General features: G+C 38.2%; 1 protein-coding gene across 1 annotated transcript in view; it reads left to right on the top strand.

Moving 5' to 3' along the window:
- LOC124612499 (phytanoyl-CoA dioxygenase domain-containing protein 1 homolog) overlaps nucleotides 1-11,471 on the top strand; it is a 63,138-nt gene extending 51,667 nt beyond the window's left edge. The window contains exons 3-5 of the mRNA XM_047140739.1: nucleotides 2,438-2,702; nucleotides 7,767-8,012; nucleotides 10,806-11,471. Coding sequence (XP_046996695.1) covers nucleotides 2,438-2,702; nucleotides 7,767-8,012; nucleotides 10,806-10,999 — 705 coding nt within the window. The 3' untranslated portion in view covers nucleotides 11,000-11,471. The remainder of the gene's footprint in view (nucleotides 1-2,437; nucleotides 2,703-7,766; nucleotides 8,013-10,805) is intronic.
- The last annotated feature ends 6,772 nt before the right edge of the window (nucleotides 11,472-18,243 follow it).

Genomic DNA, 18,243 nt, shown 5'->3' with positions numbered 1-18,243 from the left:
GGAGAGTCCTACAAAAAAGGTTAGTTATGAAACCTTATCCCGAGGCGATGGATCGGCCGCCAGGCAGCCCGTGACAGAGCACTTCATCACTGGCCTCCAAGAAGCCCTGATCTTACCCCCTGCGATTTTTTCTTATGGGGGTATGTTAAGGATATGGTGTTTCGGCCACCTCTCCCAGCCACCATTGATGATTTGAAAAGAGAAATAACAGCAGCTATCCAAACTGTTACGCCTGATATGCTACAGAGTGTGTGGAACGAGTTGGAGTATCGGGTTGATATTGCTCGAGTGTCTGGAGGGGGCCATATTGAACATCTCTGAACTTGTTTTTGAGTGAAAAAAAACCTTTTTAAATACTCTTTGTAATGATGTATAACAGAAGGTTATATTATGTTTCTTTCATTAAATACACATTTTTAAGTTGTGGTATTCTTTTTGAATCACCCTGTATTATGACCTTTCAGGAGACAAAAATCTGCTAAGTAGGAACAATTGGCATCCACAAGCAATGGTTTTGTGAAACCCACCTCACTCTCTCCATTCTCAAAATACAGAAAGCAGTCAATACCAGCACCCAGGTTAATATATTCCTTGACTTTCAGAAAGTGTTTGATACAATTCTGAAATGTCATCTAATGAACAAAATATGAGTGTAAGGAACATCGCACCAGCTCTGTGACTGGATTTAAGAGTTGCCTGCTAAAAGAACACAGTATGTAATTTTAACCAAGAGAAATTTTCAGACATAAAAGTAGCTTCTGGCTTGCCACAGGAGAGTGTTACAGGACTATTACAGTTGACAAAATATAAAAATTATCTAGTGAATAATGTCATAAGCTCCACGAGGCTGTTTTGCAGATGATGTTGTATATAAAAAAAAGTTGCAATGTTAGAAAACTGGAGTGAAAGGCAGGAAGATCTGCTGCAGATCAACACTTGCTGCCAGATGTAAAGTACTCTGCAAAAATAGTTTAATTACATGATTGCTAAACAATTACTGGAGATAGTCACATATTCCATATTCACTAGAATTACAAATGATTTACAAGAAGTAAAGAATCACACAGTCCAAGAGTAGTCTTCGTCCAAGGCAGTAGTTGTCATCACAGGGCCACTGGCGTAATATGCAGATCATATGGAGAACAAACAAGAACTGCCTTTCCTACTTTTATCAGGCAGCTTGGCCATGGGATCCCACCAGGTGATGCAGCTATTGCCTTGAGGATGTGGCTTCTATTGAGTGTTTGTCTTGAGGTAACCACCTGCAGCTCGCAGCGCCATAAGTGGTGTGGAAGGCAAGGTGGTGGTGGTGGTTAGTGTTATCGTCCCGTCGACAACAAGGTCATTAGAGAAGGGGCGCAAGCTCGGGTTAGGGAAGGATTGGGAAGGAAATCGGCCACGCCCTTTCAAAGGAACCATCCCGGCATTTGCCTGAAACGATTTAGGGAAATCACGGAAAACCTAAATCAGGATGGCCGGAGATGGGATGTGGAAGGCAAGTGTGGATCCAATATGCACTGTTGTAATAACTTCCTCTTGCTGTCAGAGTTGTCACATAAGAATGATTTAAAGTGGAGTAACCACATGAAACTAATTGTGGGAAAGGTGAGAGTCACTGGACAAATCCTCAAGAAGAGTAGCCTGGCCATGAAAGAGATTGCTTACAAAAATCTACCAATTACTGAGTATTGCTTTTCAGCCTATGACCACTACCATATAGGATTGATGGAGCAACAAGAAAAGATCCAAGAGGAGTGTTGCCACAGATTCATTTGGTAAGCATGAAAGCATCACAGAGATGCTCATCAAACTTCAATGGTAGGTGCTACAAGAGAGACAACGTGGATCACAAAGAAGTTTACTGTCAAAATTCTGAGATAGTATGTTTCTAAAAGAGTTGGGAAGAATCAATCAATATACTGCTTTCTCCTATACATATCTTGCAAAAAGATCACGAAGGCAAAATTAGAGAGATATGAGCTCACTTAGAAGACTACCAACAATTGTAATTTCTACACACCTTTCAAGATGGGAACAGAAAAGGGGAGGGAAGTGGTACATGGGGTATCCCCACCACATACTGTACGGTGACATGTAGATGTAGAAAGTTTTAACATATTTCCCAATCTCTCCCGTCCTCACTGTTTCTGTTGAGGGAGTCTCAGGTACCAGGGGCTGCAGTTTGACTCCCATCTGTGGGTGATAAAGGAGCTTTTGCCATCTGTCAAGATAGTAAGACAACTTCTAATTGTATTTCTCTTGTTCCAAATAATAGATCAAATGCTTACTGTAATTCTTCACACAAATATGAACATCAAAATGGCAAACAGCTGAAAGCTGTGTAAAAGTGTGTTATTTAATATATGTTCTAAACACTTAAGGAATTACATATTCTAAAATTAACTATAGAATCAAAGTATTTGTTTATCTGTTTCAGAATAAAGATAAGTACTTCCTAGAAAGTTCAGATAAAGTGAGTTATTTCTTTGAAAATGGGGCTGTTGATGAGTCTGGAAAACTGCTAGTGGATGCAAAAGTCTCCCTGAATAAAGTTGGACATGCTCTCCATTTACTGCATCCAACATTTGAGAAGTACACTTTCAGCAATAAAGTGAAAGAAACATGTTGGCAGCTAGGTTTTTCAGAACCTGTTATTGTGCAAAGTATGTACATTTATAAGAACCCTGGTGTTGGTAGTGAAGGTGAGTTGAAAAAAAAAAGGATTTAAATATTGTTTAAATTCAGTAAATTTGAAAAATCAGAAATGATTTCACATGTTTATCTCCTCAGCTGTACACCATAAAAGCAATTTCAGCATTCCTCCATTTCCAGCAATCTAATGAGAAATCACTGAACAAAAGTTCTCACTCACTAACAAATTTTAAAAATATACAAATTGATTAACAGCTCCATGCAAACTAATGAATCAACAGACTTTATTTCACAAACTATCAAACTCCTGCAGTTGAACATTCTTGATTGGAGATTGGTTATCAGTAACAGCCAACAAATCTTTGTAGATTTGTAAAGAGATGTATGAAATGATCAAGTCTATGAAATATGAAAGAAAAATGAAGTGAAAATAGTTGCAAGGACACCAAAAGATGGTAGAAAATCCTGACATACACTGAACAAAGGGCAATGATAAAATGAGAGGAAAAATTAGCAAGAGGTGCTTTGCATTCGAGACTAACCTTCATATGAGAAATCTTGTGGTAGTAGGATAACAGGAAAAGGGCATGAAAAGAGAAGGGTGGGGAATTCAAAATGAAGCACATAACAACAGGTAGTTTGAATAAGTAAATTTTCAACCCATATTTTGCAGAAAACAACTCTGTTGAGGAAATAATCCACACACAAAATACCTAAATACATTGGTACTCATACTGGTAACTGGCATGCTCACAACTACATTAACATTTACATCTCACAAGACTGTCATATGTACTTGTGTAGTACAGTCACGTGTGACAGTTGCGTTTGCATGCATGTTGCGTGTGTGTGTGTGTGTGTGTATTGTTGACAAAGGCTATTGGCCGAAAGATTGAAGTGTGAAAATCTTTTTGTTGTGCCTATCTGCCACTCAGCATCTCCACTATATGGTGAGTGGCAACTTTCCTTCTCATAATATTGTCATATGTACTTCTGTATTTTTATTGTTGTAATGCCATGTGTGCCTAGTGAAAATACTATAAAGTTTTTCCAGTGTATACAGTGTACCATCTACTGCATTCTCATTGCGAATTTTGTTTCCCTATACCAGCAAATGAAAGCCTTCTTACTATGGCAATGCTTTTGCACTGTGAAGACTGTAAAGCAAGCATTTAATATGAAGAGGTAAAGTACTTAATACGGAAATAGGGAGGCCTTTGTGGGAGATTATTTTACATAACAGTAAAATCATGTAGATCATGTGTGTTTCTCATACAGAGTAACAGCACTAAAGAAGCAGCTTGACTGCTATCACAGCAAATAAGAAAATACAAACCCTCTGTAAATAGCTGTTAAGCAAATGAATTTCGTTTTCATCAGCTGTGAGACTGTTCAAGAGATGAATCTGATGGCTTAGAAAGTTTCACATATATATAAAAAGCTGCAATAGATTTCAAGATCATATAAAATATCCTTTAAAAGTGTTCTATTTACAGAAGTTCAAAATAGGGAACTTATAATTTTAATCTGGGTGTGATCAAACAATTCACGTCACATAATATACAAGTGTAGATAGTTTTAAAAATGTAACTTCAGTAGGAAGCAGTTAAGTGAAGTTATTTTTGTGAGAATTGAGCAATACAGTCGGAAAGAAAGAGAAAAGAAAGATTGGAAAGTGAACAGAGGAAAGAACAATACTTAAAAAGTTAAGAGTGAGACTGATGTAAGGTATACATGTGATATGACGCACAACATTGAGAGACTGCACTCATTTCTTCCCTTTTAAATTATATGAAATTAGTTGATTTTCTTTTCTCTTGCAGTGCCAAAGCTAAGTTCTTAAGTCCACACTAGAAAGATTTTGTTTTCTACAAGTCTGGAAATAGTAAATACACAACAAAATATGATAAATGACATTAATGGAGCAAAATTATGATCAGTTGTTTTAAAACATTCAACACTTCTTGTGGCAGTATTTCAAAACTTTAGGCATGGCTTTCTTCACTTCTTTGCATATCGCCTGCTCCAAATATTCACCTGACTTTTGCTATGTAAGTTTGGTGAATCATTCTCTTATGTTAGAGTACTGGAGCACAGTTTATCAACAATTTGACATAAAAATATATTATCTGTGTGTAACAAGGGATGATAAAATAGGCTGGACTAAAATAGAATTCCTAATCTACAAGCATTACTTTCACTCTTCAAAGGCAGGTAAAACTATAAAGGAAATATCAGATATGCCATATATCACAAAATAATAATTAAGGTTAACAAGCACAAATGTTATACAACTAGATTCAAAGGTTCAAATTTAAAAAATACAAGTTAATTCTGTGAAACAGGAAAGAATCACTTGTTCAGCAACAACTATAACAGCACGAGCCAGAGCTACACTAAAAATAGCAGTGGACAGTTCCCATTGTCGATTTCATTTGTTACCAGCATACTGACTCTCTCATTTTTGACAGTTAAAATCAGCTTTTCCTGCCCTTCTAAAACTTTCCTTTGTCTTTGTATGTTTTTTATGTCACTTGTCTGTTATTAAGTTTCTGTTGGGAGAAACACATAAAAAATAACAATGTTTCTAGCCTTCAGAGGCATCAAGAGGAGTAGTAGGTCAAAGATCTCATTAGAGTAAAAAACATCTGCTAACTCTAATTCAGATATGATGGAATGCGGGAACAGAAAAACAAACAAAGAACAATTATTCTAGAAAAAGAAATATAATGGCAAGAGGAAGCAATAACACAGTTGTTGTTGCCTTCTGTCTGACATACTGATTTCACGCAACACCCCAGGATATTCTACACAGTGCAATCTTTTTCATACCTGCATCGCTGCTGTAAATATTCCAGACTACATCCACACGAGCATACTTACTGTATTGTGTATCATTCAGATTTTACTTCTGTATGAGACTGCACTACACACAAATACTTTTACAAAACACTTAAATTCATATTACATGTTAAAACAGTTCTCTTTTTTAGAACTGCTTTTCATGCTACAGCCACAGTCTACATTTAAAAATTTTTCTGCTTCAGCCATCATCAGTTATTTTGCTACGACAATAGCAAAACTCGAAGGAGAGCTTCTGTGAAGTTTGGAAGGTAGAAAATGAGGGACTGGTGGAAGAAAAGCTGTGAGGACAGCTACAAACCTGTCTCACTCAATTTTCAACTGCTGTCATGCTTGGGTAGGTCAGTCAGCAGCACACTCGATTCCAGAAGGCAAAGGTCTCGAGTTCAAATCTCATTCTGGTGCACAGTTTTTATCTGCCAGGTAGTTTCATATCAGTGGATGCTCTTCTGCGGAGTGAAGATTTCATTCTTGAATAGCAAACTTCATCTACTGTTAGTGTCTCATTTTATAACATAATTTCCCCAGTATCATGTGATTTAAGACGATTACAGCATCTTACTTTGCATTTACTTTTGCTGTCTTTTCAGTGCACTGTACATTTGGTTCAACTGATCTTCAAACTCCTTGGCCTTCTCTGACAGAATTATGAATTCATCTGCTAACTTCTAAGTTTTTATTTCTTGTTCCTGTGATTAAGTTCCCTTTACAAATTTCTTTTCAGTTCCCTTTACTGCTTGCTGAATGTACAGACTGAATAACATGGAGGGTTAGGCTACAAACCTGTCTCACTCAATTTTCAACTGTTGTCTCTCTCTCATGTTTTTTGACTCATATTACTGCAGTCTGGTTTCTGTTAAAGTTGAAGACAGTCTTTTGACAACAGTACTACTACTTTCAGAAATTCAGAGAGTGTGTTCCAGTCAATGCATGCAATTAAAGTACAAAAAAAATCAGAATAACTAGGTATCCATGGGAAACATATCTCCTTCAACACCAAATTCATCAACATCTATATGACTATCCTTTCCTAGTGTTTCCTCTGTCATAACTACTTAATCTACATATGCATAAAAATCCCCCTACCCTCAACCAACATAGCACCTGCTTAAAAGAGTCACACACAACCCCTTTGTCACTGGAAACCATTCAGACTTTGGTCATCTCATCCAATTAATCAACCACAGATCCAACTTCCTCAGACAAGTTCTGAAATGAGATTACCTCTCCCCATTATATTGCCCACATAACTCACTGTCGCCTTCCACCACCCTCCTAACCTTCAAAACATCCTTGTACAGCCCTATAACATTCCAGAGCAGTGTATCTACCTCAAGTTCCTAATACTGCAACTGTTCCCGTCGTATGAGCTGTGACACACACCTGCACACCTGCCTACTACTACCTACTTCAACCATACCACAATTGAAAACAAACAACGTTAAAAGTAGGGCAGCGTACCACATTACTCATATGATTTGCCAGAAAATATATGTTCACTACACACCTGCCATCAAAGGGGCAGGACATACGATTGGACAAAAATTTAATATTGGTTTTGAGGATGTCCATTCTACAATTGCTTAGCACTCTCCACAGTCTGACAAAAGACCATGAATCCCAGATACATTACACAGACATATGAATCTTCTGACCTGAACTTGAAATTTGATTTGCTCATTCCCTCTTCTCCTCTATAGGTGCTTCGCCTGCTTTCATTTTTCTTCATTTCTTTTCTCTTTTTTCCTTCTTGTTCATGCTGTCATCTTCATTTTTAAAACTTTTTATTCTAAAATTGCATAATTCTTTTCACTTGGTATTCTTTGTCCTTCCTCTAATCCATCGTCCCCTCTTGTTGTCAACCTCTGTTTGCTATCTCTTAACTGAAGATGACAGCTTAGTTACTAATGTACTATCTTTGACCTCTTACTCTCTTTGAGATCTTTACCTTCATCTCTGATATTTTTATGCATATCTGTCAGCATTGCTGAATGTTAAACCTCCTGAAGGTAATAATTTAGACATTTCATGAATTGAATTCATATTTGTCTATCACATGTTTAAGTTTCTGAACATTTTAAATTTCAAGATTTATTTTTGTTTCTATTTGTATTTGTGTTAGCTCTGAACCACAATTATTAGTTACTAAGAGTTATTGTACTACATTCAAATAATTGCTAGTGAATTAAATGAAAAATTCTTATGCAATTGTTATGTCACGTTTCCAGCCAAGAATTTTTTTTTTCTTTAAGTTGTAGCACACCAGGATGCAACATTCCTTCACACTGAACCTACTGAGCTTGTGGGGTTTTGGTTTGCTCTTGATGATGCTACAGTGGAAAATGGTTGTCTGTGGTTTGCACCTGGATCACATCGCAGTGGAGTACACAGACGTCTCATACGAAATCCGGATCCAAATTCAGATGAGCTGTTAATTTTCACAGCACCAGCTCCCCAGTATCAGTCATCAATATTTCAGCCTGTACCAGTCCGTAAAGGTATGGTTCTGTAGTTACCAGTTCTGTCTACTCACTTTTTAAATATCCTAATGATGTTACACACTCATCTTTCCCTCAGATGAAGCAATTTTTAGCATAAAATTTCTGGAATCTAATTATAATCAATTATTCCTAGAAAAAAATGATATAATTATGTCAAAGCAAAGACCAAACTTGTGCTATGGTAATTTAAATAAAAGTAAGCTGACCCGACATTTCATAAAAGGGAAAGAAGAAAATGTGGAGTATGATTCTATTCATTCTTATAAGTAGAGGAATAAAACAATAAATACACAAAAACCATACACCCAGTTGTTAGTTATGTGCATTCCAAGGATGAGGCACGTGTCTCACTTTTAAATCTGTATGCTTACCTCAGAATTACGAAACTCTCTCAATAGTTGTTTGATAACACCAGTGACAAACTTCCAGGCATCCTTATGCAAAGCAAAGTCTTGCTTGAGTTACTTCTTGGATACTTCAAATGTATACATAGTAGAAAATTAAAGATAATTATTGTATAACATAGGGCTTTGACTGATAAATCATCTGTCTTACTGATTTATATGCAAATTACATTACTACAATGTAAGTATGTCTTATTTCACATGGAAAAAGATACTATTCAATAGTATCCTTTCTACATTTCTGTTCACTGTACAGCAGTTACTCTTTCTGTTTTTAGTTGTTGTGACCTTCAGTCTGAAGATTGATGCAGCTCCCTGAGTACCCTGTTGACCAATACCTTCTTTTAGTCAAGTTGTGCCATAAACTTCTGTCTTCCCCAATTTGATTCGTGCATCCTGATTAGTTACTTAATATGCCCATTTAAACTTCTGCATTCTTCTCTAGCCCCACATCTCAGAAGCTCTACATCTGGTTCTTTCAGTTTATCCAGGTCCCATCTCCATAAATTCCTGCCTTTTTGCAGTTTCTTCAGTTTTAATCTGCAGTTCATAACCAATAGATTGTGGTCAGAGTCCACATCTGCCCCTGGAAATGTCTTACTGTTTAAAATCTGGTTCCTAAATCTCTATCTAACCATTATGTAATCAGTCTGAAACATTCCAGTGTCTCCAGGTCTCTTCCATGTATACAATCTTCACTAATGATTCTTAAACCAAGTGCTAGCTATGATTGAATTATCCTCTGTGCAAAATTCTACTAGGTGGCTTCCCCTTTATTCCATTGTCCCAGTTCATATTCACCTACTACTTTTCCTTCTCTTCCTTTTCCTACTATTGAATTACAGCCCCCCCCCCCCCCCCATGATAATCAAGTTTTCGGTTCCATTAACTATCTGAATAATTTCTTTTATCTCATCATCATACATTTCCTCAATCTCCTCATCTGTAGAGCTAGTTGGCATATAAACTTCTACTATTGTGGTGGGTGTGGCTTCATGTCTATCTTGGCAACAATAATGCATTCGCTATGCTGTTCATAGTAGCTTATTCACATTCCTACTTTTTTTACTCATTATTAAACCTACTCCTGCATTACCCCTATTTGATTTCCTATTTATAACCTTGCATTCATCTGACCAGAAGTCCTGTTCCTCCTCCCACTGAACTTCACAAATTCCCGCTATATCTAACTGTAACCTAACCATTTCCCTTTTTAAATTTTCTAAACTACCTGCCCAATCAAGGGATCTGACATTCCACGCTCAGATCTGTAGAATGCTAGTTTTGTTTCTCCTGATGACATCTTCCTGATTAGTCCCTATCCATAACAACTGGGAAGATCCACCTGCTTTGTTGCAGTTTCCACAAAAACGTATGAAAAATTATGTTCATAAACTTCATGGTCATTGGTCACTATAACAATTTGATGTTAACATCCAATTTTATTTAAGAAGACGTTTCATTCTTGAACAGAATTATATGAAAATGTTACGTGGAAACATACAGTAGCATTGCTGTGTCGGTAGTGGTCCATTGGCTTCCTCAAACCTGTGAATCAGTCTATGCAGACAGTAAGAGAGATACTTATTGTTTAATATGGGTTATGAAAAAAAATGCATTTCTCACGCATAAAAAGCATTACCAGAAATAAAAGCTATGGTTAGTCCCAGAAAATTTTAATTACAGGGTGGGATCTGGAACATGGGTCTGTCAATGTTTAGTCTCACACATACCCTAGAACCATCAAGTCACATTCAGTAATTTTGTGTTGTAAAGAATCCACAAATGAAAATAACACAACAAAAAATGTACTGTGGCCATTGGCTGCAGCATTACTTTGACAGCAAAGACAGCTAAATTTAGTTTTTGTGATGGATTTTGAAAGCTTAACTTTTCGTTCCTGTGTAACCTTAATTATACTATTTCTGTCAAAGTTCATAAATAACTTCACATGTAATAAAGCTAAGATTGATATGTGTCTGTATCTAAGATGTCTAGGAGATGAACAGTGTCAGACATCACATAGTATTCCTATTACACCATTTTTTTAAAAAAATATTTAAGCAATGATTTGTCCCCTAAAATTGTGCCAAAGTACTAGCAAATGGAATTTTCTCAGGTCTCTATCTTCAAGTGGATAACAATATAAAGAGGAAAAAAGTTAGCATCACCTCCAATTTAATGTCTCATGAGTGCATATATTTTGGCTTTCAAGATCTATTCTAGTTAATAGCAGACATTCAGTACTAATTTGGTCACTTTTACTGTGCATGCAGAGAATCCCCCAAATCAACTTGATAAAATATTGCCAACAGTTTCCTCTGTTCTGCCTTCATTTCATATTGTATGTGTACGAGTACGATGGATATTGTCCTTCTTTTCACAGGAACATGTGTGCTGATCCATGGGCAGGTTGTTCACAAAAGTGAGCACAACAAATCTCAGCATCCTCGGCATGCATATACATTCCACGTATTTGACAAAAAAAGAGCAAAATATTCACCTGAGAACTGGCTGCAGTTGAAAGAAGGATATAACTTCCCTGCCTTATACAAAAGTGCACCAGTCTCGGACGTCTAGACACTGGTTGAAGGTTGATGACACTTACTGTGACAAAAGAAGTCTCCCGAGCAAAAACCAAGTATTGTGCTCATTTCTCCCACCAGCAACAACTGTTCTTAATAGAAATTGTGGATGTTGTAAAACGAGAATCAGGTGTAATAATTTTGTTTTGGGCTTTGCTATTAGTCATCTTCTTAATGGACTCAAATAACTTTGTTCAATTATTTTGTAGACAGAATGGAACTCTGATATTGTTGTTATAGTTGATGAATGCTGATGATCCAGAGCAGTACCTTATGTTTGTCTGTCTATGTAAAGAAAGGAATTACTGCAAGACATGCCATCTGGTATGACTCAACAATTAAATGCAAAATTCCATTTGATATGAATGGCTGTGTATCTTTCATCTGTGTAAGTGATCTCAGGTGCAAACTTTTCTCTATATTTGTTATTTAACAAACTTTTATTTTAATAAAGAATTAAGATCTGAGTGGTTTTCATTGTACTATAATTATGTGTTGTGTCTCTATTTCTACACTGTGTGTTTTCTCATTTTTTAAATTCAGGAACTTAGATAATTGATAATTGTATCAATTCAGAAAAATTATCTGGATGAACAAAGCAGAAACTGAAGAACAGTTTAGATTTATCATAGGACATATTTGCTATTATTTCTAAGGCCCAAGTGAAATGATGCAGTAGTAAAAACAAAGGAGTCATATTCAAGAGGAGTGAGACTCAAATTCTCAACTGATATTCCTTATTTGGATTGGCTATAGTTTCTTTAAATCATTTCAAATTGATGTTGTGATTATTTATTCAACCTGTTTTTGGTTTCTTTTTCTTCATCGTCCTTGTACAATATTGATTTGCGCTGTTTTTCTCATTTGTCAGTGAGACTTAATGTCCAATTCTCCTTCCTTTTCTCCTCCTCATTACACAATATTGTGAGACACATCTGGCCCAGCACATGTGAAGATAACTTTAATGTCATATGATGTCTCCCAAGGTATGGAAAGCCCAAACACAGTTTTTCATAGTGCCATTAGTTTCAAACAATTACGTTTTTGCTTGTGAGGGTACAATTATCCATGGCACAAAGTATTACATATGTTTTAACAAATATTCTGTCAAGACTTTTATGGCAGCAATTTCATCAGGCAGATACATTAAGGAATGGAAATGCTGACTATAAATGGAAAAATTCCAAGAGTATTGTAAAAAAACACCGTAGATGCTATGTGAGGAGAGTGTAAGATCAGCTATGGGTTGACAACCACATTAGAAAACTATTAAAAAAAAAAAAAAAAAAAAAAAAAAAAAAGAGTGCTTCACCTCAGAATTAAACATATCCAAAGATTCAAAAACAACCAAAAACTGAATTAGAAAAAAATTAACATCATGAAAACCACACGTGAAGTGTGCAATGAATCAAAAACTTGTGGTAACTACCCTATTAGATGCAGGGATCATACCTAAATGAAGGTGACACATTGATATGACAGTACTGATTTATTGCTCATTATCCAACATACAACACATCCTCGTGGTACAAGGTTCTAGAGTGAACTGACTTCTTCGTAGCCCACCCAGATGCTGCAGTCAGCTGCGTGTGTTCCCTGGTCAGAGGTGCTACTTATGCTGGTGTCCCCTCAGAGCCTCCCTCCCAACACACACACCCCTCACCCCTTCCTGTAGAGTAGAGCACTGGGGTGCAGGGGGGGCAGGGGGGGGGGGGGGGGGAGGAGTGCTGGTTGGTGAGTATCATCAAGCAGATGGGTCATACAGAGCAGGACACAGATGGATCATTTCTCGACGATGGTCCAACCTGATAAAAGTGACCAACCATGTCATGGCCAGTTACGAAGCAGAACACGGTTGGTCCAACTCTCATTGTGGACTGACCTGCAGCACTAGTGCTGTACAGATGATACTGTGCCAAAGTTCGAGGAGTTCGATGAGGGTGACTGCACTGAGATTCGCTTGGCACAGGCAGGGATGGGGGCTGGGGTGTCTGAAATGGTGCATCAGGAGGAGGATCTGAAGCTGTCGCTGATGTATTGTGTAGCAGATGCTGTTGTCATTCCATAGGGTCTGTAATAGTGAGTGCTCCATCTGCTGACAAATGAGAAGACATAGCAGTGTAATCTACTTTCCTAGGTAACTGTAATGTGAGTGGGAGTTGTCAAGCTATCTGTCAAGGCAGGCATCCACTATTGGATCACTGTGTACAAGTTTCACATGGATGTTCTCTGTAAGAGTCTCTCATGTTCCATTTGGTGACGACTGGCTCCTCAGAGTCTGAAATAGCTGTCTGCATATCAAGGGGTAATTAACCACGTGGGTCATAGTCTGTTCCTTCTGGGTCCTTATCATATGCAGCTGGGTGTTTGTGCAGAGTCCAGGCTCATTTTAGGATGTTTAATGAGACCATTGTTGCTTTTCCATCAAGCAGGATTTCAAACATATGAGAGTTCATTTTAAATCGTTACACGAGCCTGTGTAGGATGGCTGTAAAGCTGGCTGGATCATATCATCACATAACTCACAGTTACTAAGTTCCTTACGCACAAAAACTTTCGGATTGGTATCCAAGGTAAGAGATGGTAACTTGCAGGGCACGTGAGTGATTCTCCTTATAAGATTTCATGTAGGTCTTTCTTGAATACTATACAAACACTTGGTAGTACCCACGGCAAGGCTTCCATCCACAGTCACACTTGGAACATGAGTCAGGTTTTTAGGGTTCTGTGCTACCACTCCATAAGCCTGTTACTCTGAGTGTGCTGTCATAAGATTACATGAATGGCACAGATGTTGCAGAGTGCCTCGAATAGAGGAGACTCATATTGTCTTCTCTGGTCTGTCATAATGATTTCAGGGGAGCAGAATCAAGCTACCCAAGCAATGATGAACACATATGCTGTTGATTGTACTGTAATGTCCTTACTGGGGACAGCTTCTACCCAACAAGAAACTCTGTCAGTAACTGACAGTAAGTATCTGTAAGCTTCAGATTCGAGAAGGGGGCCAACCAAGACTAGGCAAACATGGAAAAACCCTGCTCATGGTATATCAAAGTGCCTGATTTGATGTTGTGTATGACGGCCAACTTTGCTGTGCCAGCAAGCCAAGCAAGCTTGTGCTCAGCCTCGACAGTCACTTTTAATGTTCGGCCAAACAAAATGTTCAGTAATGAGTGGTACTGTTGGCCTAAACCCTGGGTGCACTCCAGATGTTTAACTGTCCAAAAATTGTGCACCACGTGGATGTGAGGACTAGTGGCCAATTTTTGTTTTGAGACCATCGCATAGTATTTGGATGTTAGTACCAGGGTGAAATGCGGCAATGTGCTGTGCACAAATGACCACACTTCAGATACACAATAGTTTTAAGAACTTCATGTGATACCTAAGATTATAAGATGGCTTCAAAAAGAAACCCTGTTGTTGCCAACCAGAGGATGGCGAAGGGTAAAAAAGTGGTTTGTTTGAAAACACTTTAAATTAAAGCAGAGGACCAGAGCAAAATTTGCAGAAGACTGTAAATCAAAAGTGTATTTTCACAGAAAGCAACAGGGAAAGTATAAGGTAACATGTGTCTGTTTTAAGGGCAGATATAGTGGCTGACGTCACAAGTGGTTTGGGGAGGGGGATAGGCAGTGGTGACCATTGTGTTAGAGCATAAGTACACATGAACACCCTAACTTCTAATATCTCAGCAGTTTTTTTAATGCTGTTGAACATAATGTAGATGCGGTAATCTCATATACACAGCACAAAATCTACCACACTCTGCTGTATTGCTGCTCCTCTATAAAACTCCTTCATAAGTACACCTTCAATTGTGACCATTTTAAGCTCTTGTGCATGCCCAACTGGCATGACATAATTGCCTCAAATTCACATGGATTTGGTAAACAATGTGCACATTTCATAGCATGCAAAGCTAGCATTTATCACTCCACCAGAGGCTGCCAAAGGGTAAAAAAGTGGTTTGTTTCAAAAAACTTTAAATTAAAGAAGAGGGTCAGAGTAAAATTTGCAGAGGAGTGTAAATCAAAAGTGTATTTCTCCAGAAAGCAACAGGGAAAGTATAAGATAAAATGTGTCTGTCTTAAGGTCAGAGATAGTAGCTGACATCACAAGCGGTTTAGTGGGGGAGAAGGAACGCACAGCTCGCCATTGTTGAGGACTAGTGGTTAGATTGGGCAGCCGTACTGATGGCTGGCAGTTGTGCTCCCGCAAGATTACCAATTAAGCTTTGCTTTTTGGCTAAATCTGCATAAGACTGTGACAAAGTAATGTTCACGTAGGTGGTGAAGTTATTTTGACTGTGAATAAATGTTTATCTTCATATGTGACAATTACTGAGGTATAGATGCAAATGGTTAATTGAGCAAAGCTCAGTGTACACAACACCATGAACACAGGAAGTCAGCTCCTGTGCTTTCTCCTGCTGTTGCAATTCTGTTTTTGTCTTCTGCCAATGATCATTATGACCAATTGGTTACAATCATGCTTATTTTTATGTGGGGTATCAAGTGTAAGTAAAGACTGAGTCCCATGGCATCCGATAATAAAGTTCCTGGTTTTTGAACTAAAAGACCCATGTAGCAGCTGAGTGAATGATATTAAAACGATCACAATTTGGATTAGCATTACTGAGACAACAACCAAAGGTAATTGGTATCCGACAGTGGTCTTAAACCCACATAGATGGGCATAGCCGTCTAACTGCTATCTGGCATGCATACTGTGATTTTGCAACTTGTTGGTAATAAACTGTATCAAAGGATTTTGAGACAAACGAGGCTCTAGAATATAATTACTTTTATCAGAACTGGATTGCATTATTTAGTAGCAATGGAATTCCTCTCCAAAACCTTAGTTCTATGTATTTACTAAGTACAGAATCCACAGGGTGCTGAATAATGTATGAGGGGCTGAACTGCAGGTAAGATTACAGGTCGAGGAAGTGCAGAGGCTGATTACGCTACCACCATGCAGGTAAGTCACAAATAGGATGTGCCACGCACCCCAGTAAATCTACCACTTACCATACCAGACAGCCCAAGGGGTCCAGTACGTTATAAGTTAGGGTTTGCCATTCCACAGAGGGGATGTTACAAGGGCCTGTCAGCCTTTCTATACAGAGGCTGGTGGAATCACTGTTAAGTAAGTCCTTAATGGTCATAGTTCTGGCTCTTCTGAAAGTTTGTTGTAATCTAGTTGTCAAGAAATAATATTGATCAACAACTCAAAACCTGTGACTATGCCATCAGCAGCATGTAAATGACGGACATCTGTCGTATGTTGCACAACAACATCAAGATGACAGAAGTGATGAGGAATATCATATTTTGAGAGGTGCCATATGTTATCTGTGAGTGGCTTGTGATCTGTATAAATAATTATGTACCTTCCTTCAATATCTTCTGTAAAATATCTAACTGCTTCACAGACGGCAAGTAATCCATGATTGGACATGGACCATTTTGACAGCGAGGCCATGAGTTTTTTTTTTTAGAAGAAGCAAAGCAGCTGTGCTTCACCTGCCACAACTTATAGTAAGACCACTCCAATGCCAAAATCGATAGATCAGTTGTGACAGCAAGCTATGCATTGGGTACTGGGTGGACCAAAGTGGTTGCTTTTGCAAGGCAGTCTTTTGCTAGTGTGAATGCTTCTTGCATTTTGTTGCCCCCCCCCCCCCCCCCCCCCCCCCCCCCCTTGCACATCTGGCCTGGTGAGAGCACCAGTGAATGGGATTGTATCACAGCCACCTGTGGCAGGAGACACCAAAAAAAAATTTACAATGCCTAGACAGTGCTGTAGGTCGTAGGTCATGGTAATTCTGGTAGTAACTGCTTCTTGAGTTCTGTTCTTTCTGAGGTAGGTTTGATCCATTTTGCATTTTGTATGTGTCCAAGAAAAGTAACTTCAGGTTATCCTCATTTATGATCACACCTGTGTGCTGCAGGACAACTAGAACTAGTTCAAGATGCCATTCACAAACTCATGGGGTTCCATAAAATACTGGGATATCATCCAGGAAAGCATAACTAAAGTCAAATCTGAAGGGACCTCCATCAACGAACCACTGTCCAGTCTGAGCTGCATGCTTTGGTCCGCAAGGCATGAATAGAAAATGAAAAAGTCCAAACTGTGTGATTACTGTGGTCTTAGAGACATTGTCTTGGTTTATAGGTATTTGGAGGTAAGCTTTTCTGCAGTCGGATCAGAGCGTGGAATGTCAGATCCCTTAATCAGGCAGGTAGGTTAAAAAATTTTAAAAGGGAAATGGATAGGTTGAATTTAGATATAGTGAGAATTAGTGAAGTTCAGTGACAGGAGGAACAAGACTTCTGGTCAGGTGACTACAGGGTTATAAACACAAAATCAAATAGGGGTAATGCAGGAGTAGGTTTAATAATGAATAGGGAAATAGGAATGCGGGTAAGCTACTACCAATAGCATAGTGAACACATTATTGTGGCCAAGATAGACACGAAGCCCATGCCTACTACAGTAGTACAAGTTTATATGCCAACTAGCTCTGGAGATGATGAAGAAATTGATGAAATGTATGATGAGATAAAAGAAATTATTCAGGTAGTGAAGGGAGACGAAAATTTAATAGTCATGGCTGACTGGAATTCGAGAGTAGGAAAAGGGAGAGAAGGAAACATAGTGGGTGAATATGGATTGGGGAAGAGAAATGAAAGAGGAAGCCATCTGGTAGAATTTTGCACAGAATATAACTTAATCACAGCTAACACTTGGTTCAAGAATCATAAAAGAAGGTTGTATACATGGAAGAATTCTGGAGATACTAGAAGGTATCAGATAGATTATATAATGGTAAGACAGAGATTTAGCAACCAGGTTTTAAATTGTAAGACATTTCCAGGGGCAGATGTGGACTCTGACCACAATCTATTGGTTATGAACTGTAGATTAAAACTGAAGAAATTGCAAAAAGGTGGGAATTTAAGGAGATGGGACCTGGATAAACTGATTAAACCAGAGGTTGTACAGAGTTTCAGGGAGAGCGGAAGGGAACAATTGACAGGAATGGGGGAAAGAAATACAGTAGAAGAAGAATGGGTAGCTCTGAGGGATGAAGTAGTGAAGGCAGCAGAGGATGAAGTAGGTAAAAAGACGAGGGCTAGTAGAAATCATTGGGTAACAGAAGAAATATTGAATTTAATTGATGAAAGGAGAAAATATAAAAACGCAGTAAATGAAGCAGGCAAAAAG

This window comes from Schistocerca americana, chromosome 4 (assembly GCF_021461395.2).
Source record: "Schistocerca americana isolate TAMUIC-IGC-003095 chromosome 4, iqSchAmer2.1, whole genome shotgun sequence".
Lineage (NCBI taxonomy): Eukaryota > Metazoa > Arthropoda > Insecta > Orthoptera > Acrididae > Schistocerca > Schistocerca americana.
The sequence above is the reverse complement of the archived record's forward strand: the minus strand, read 5'-3'. Positions and strand labels throughout refer to the sequence as shown.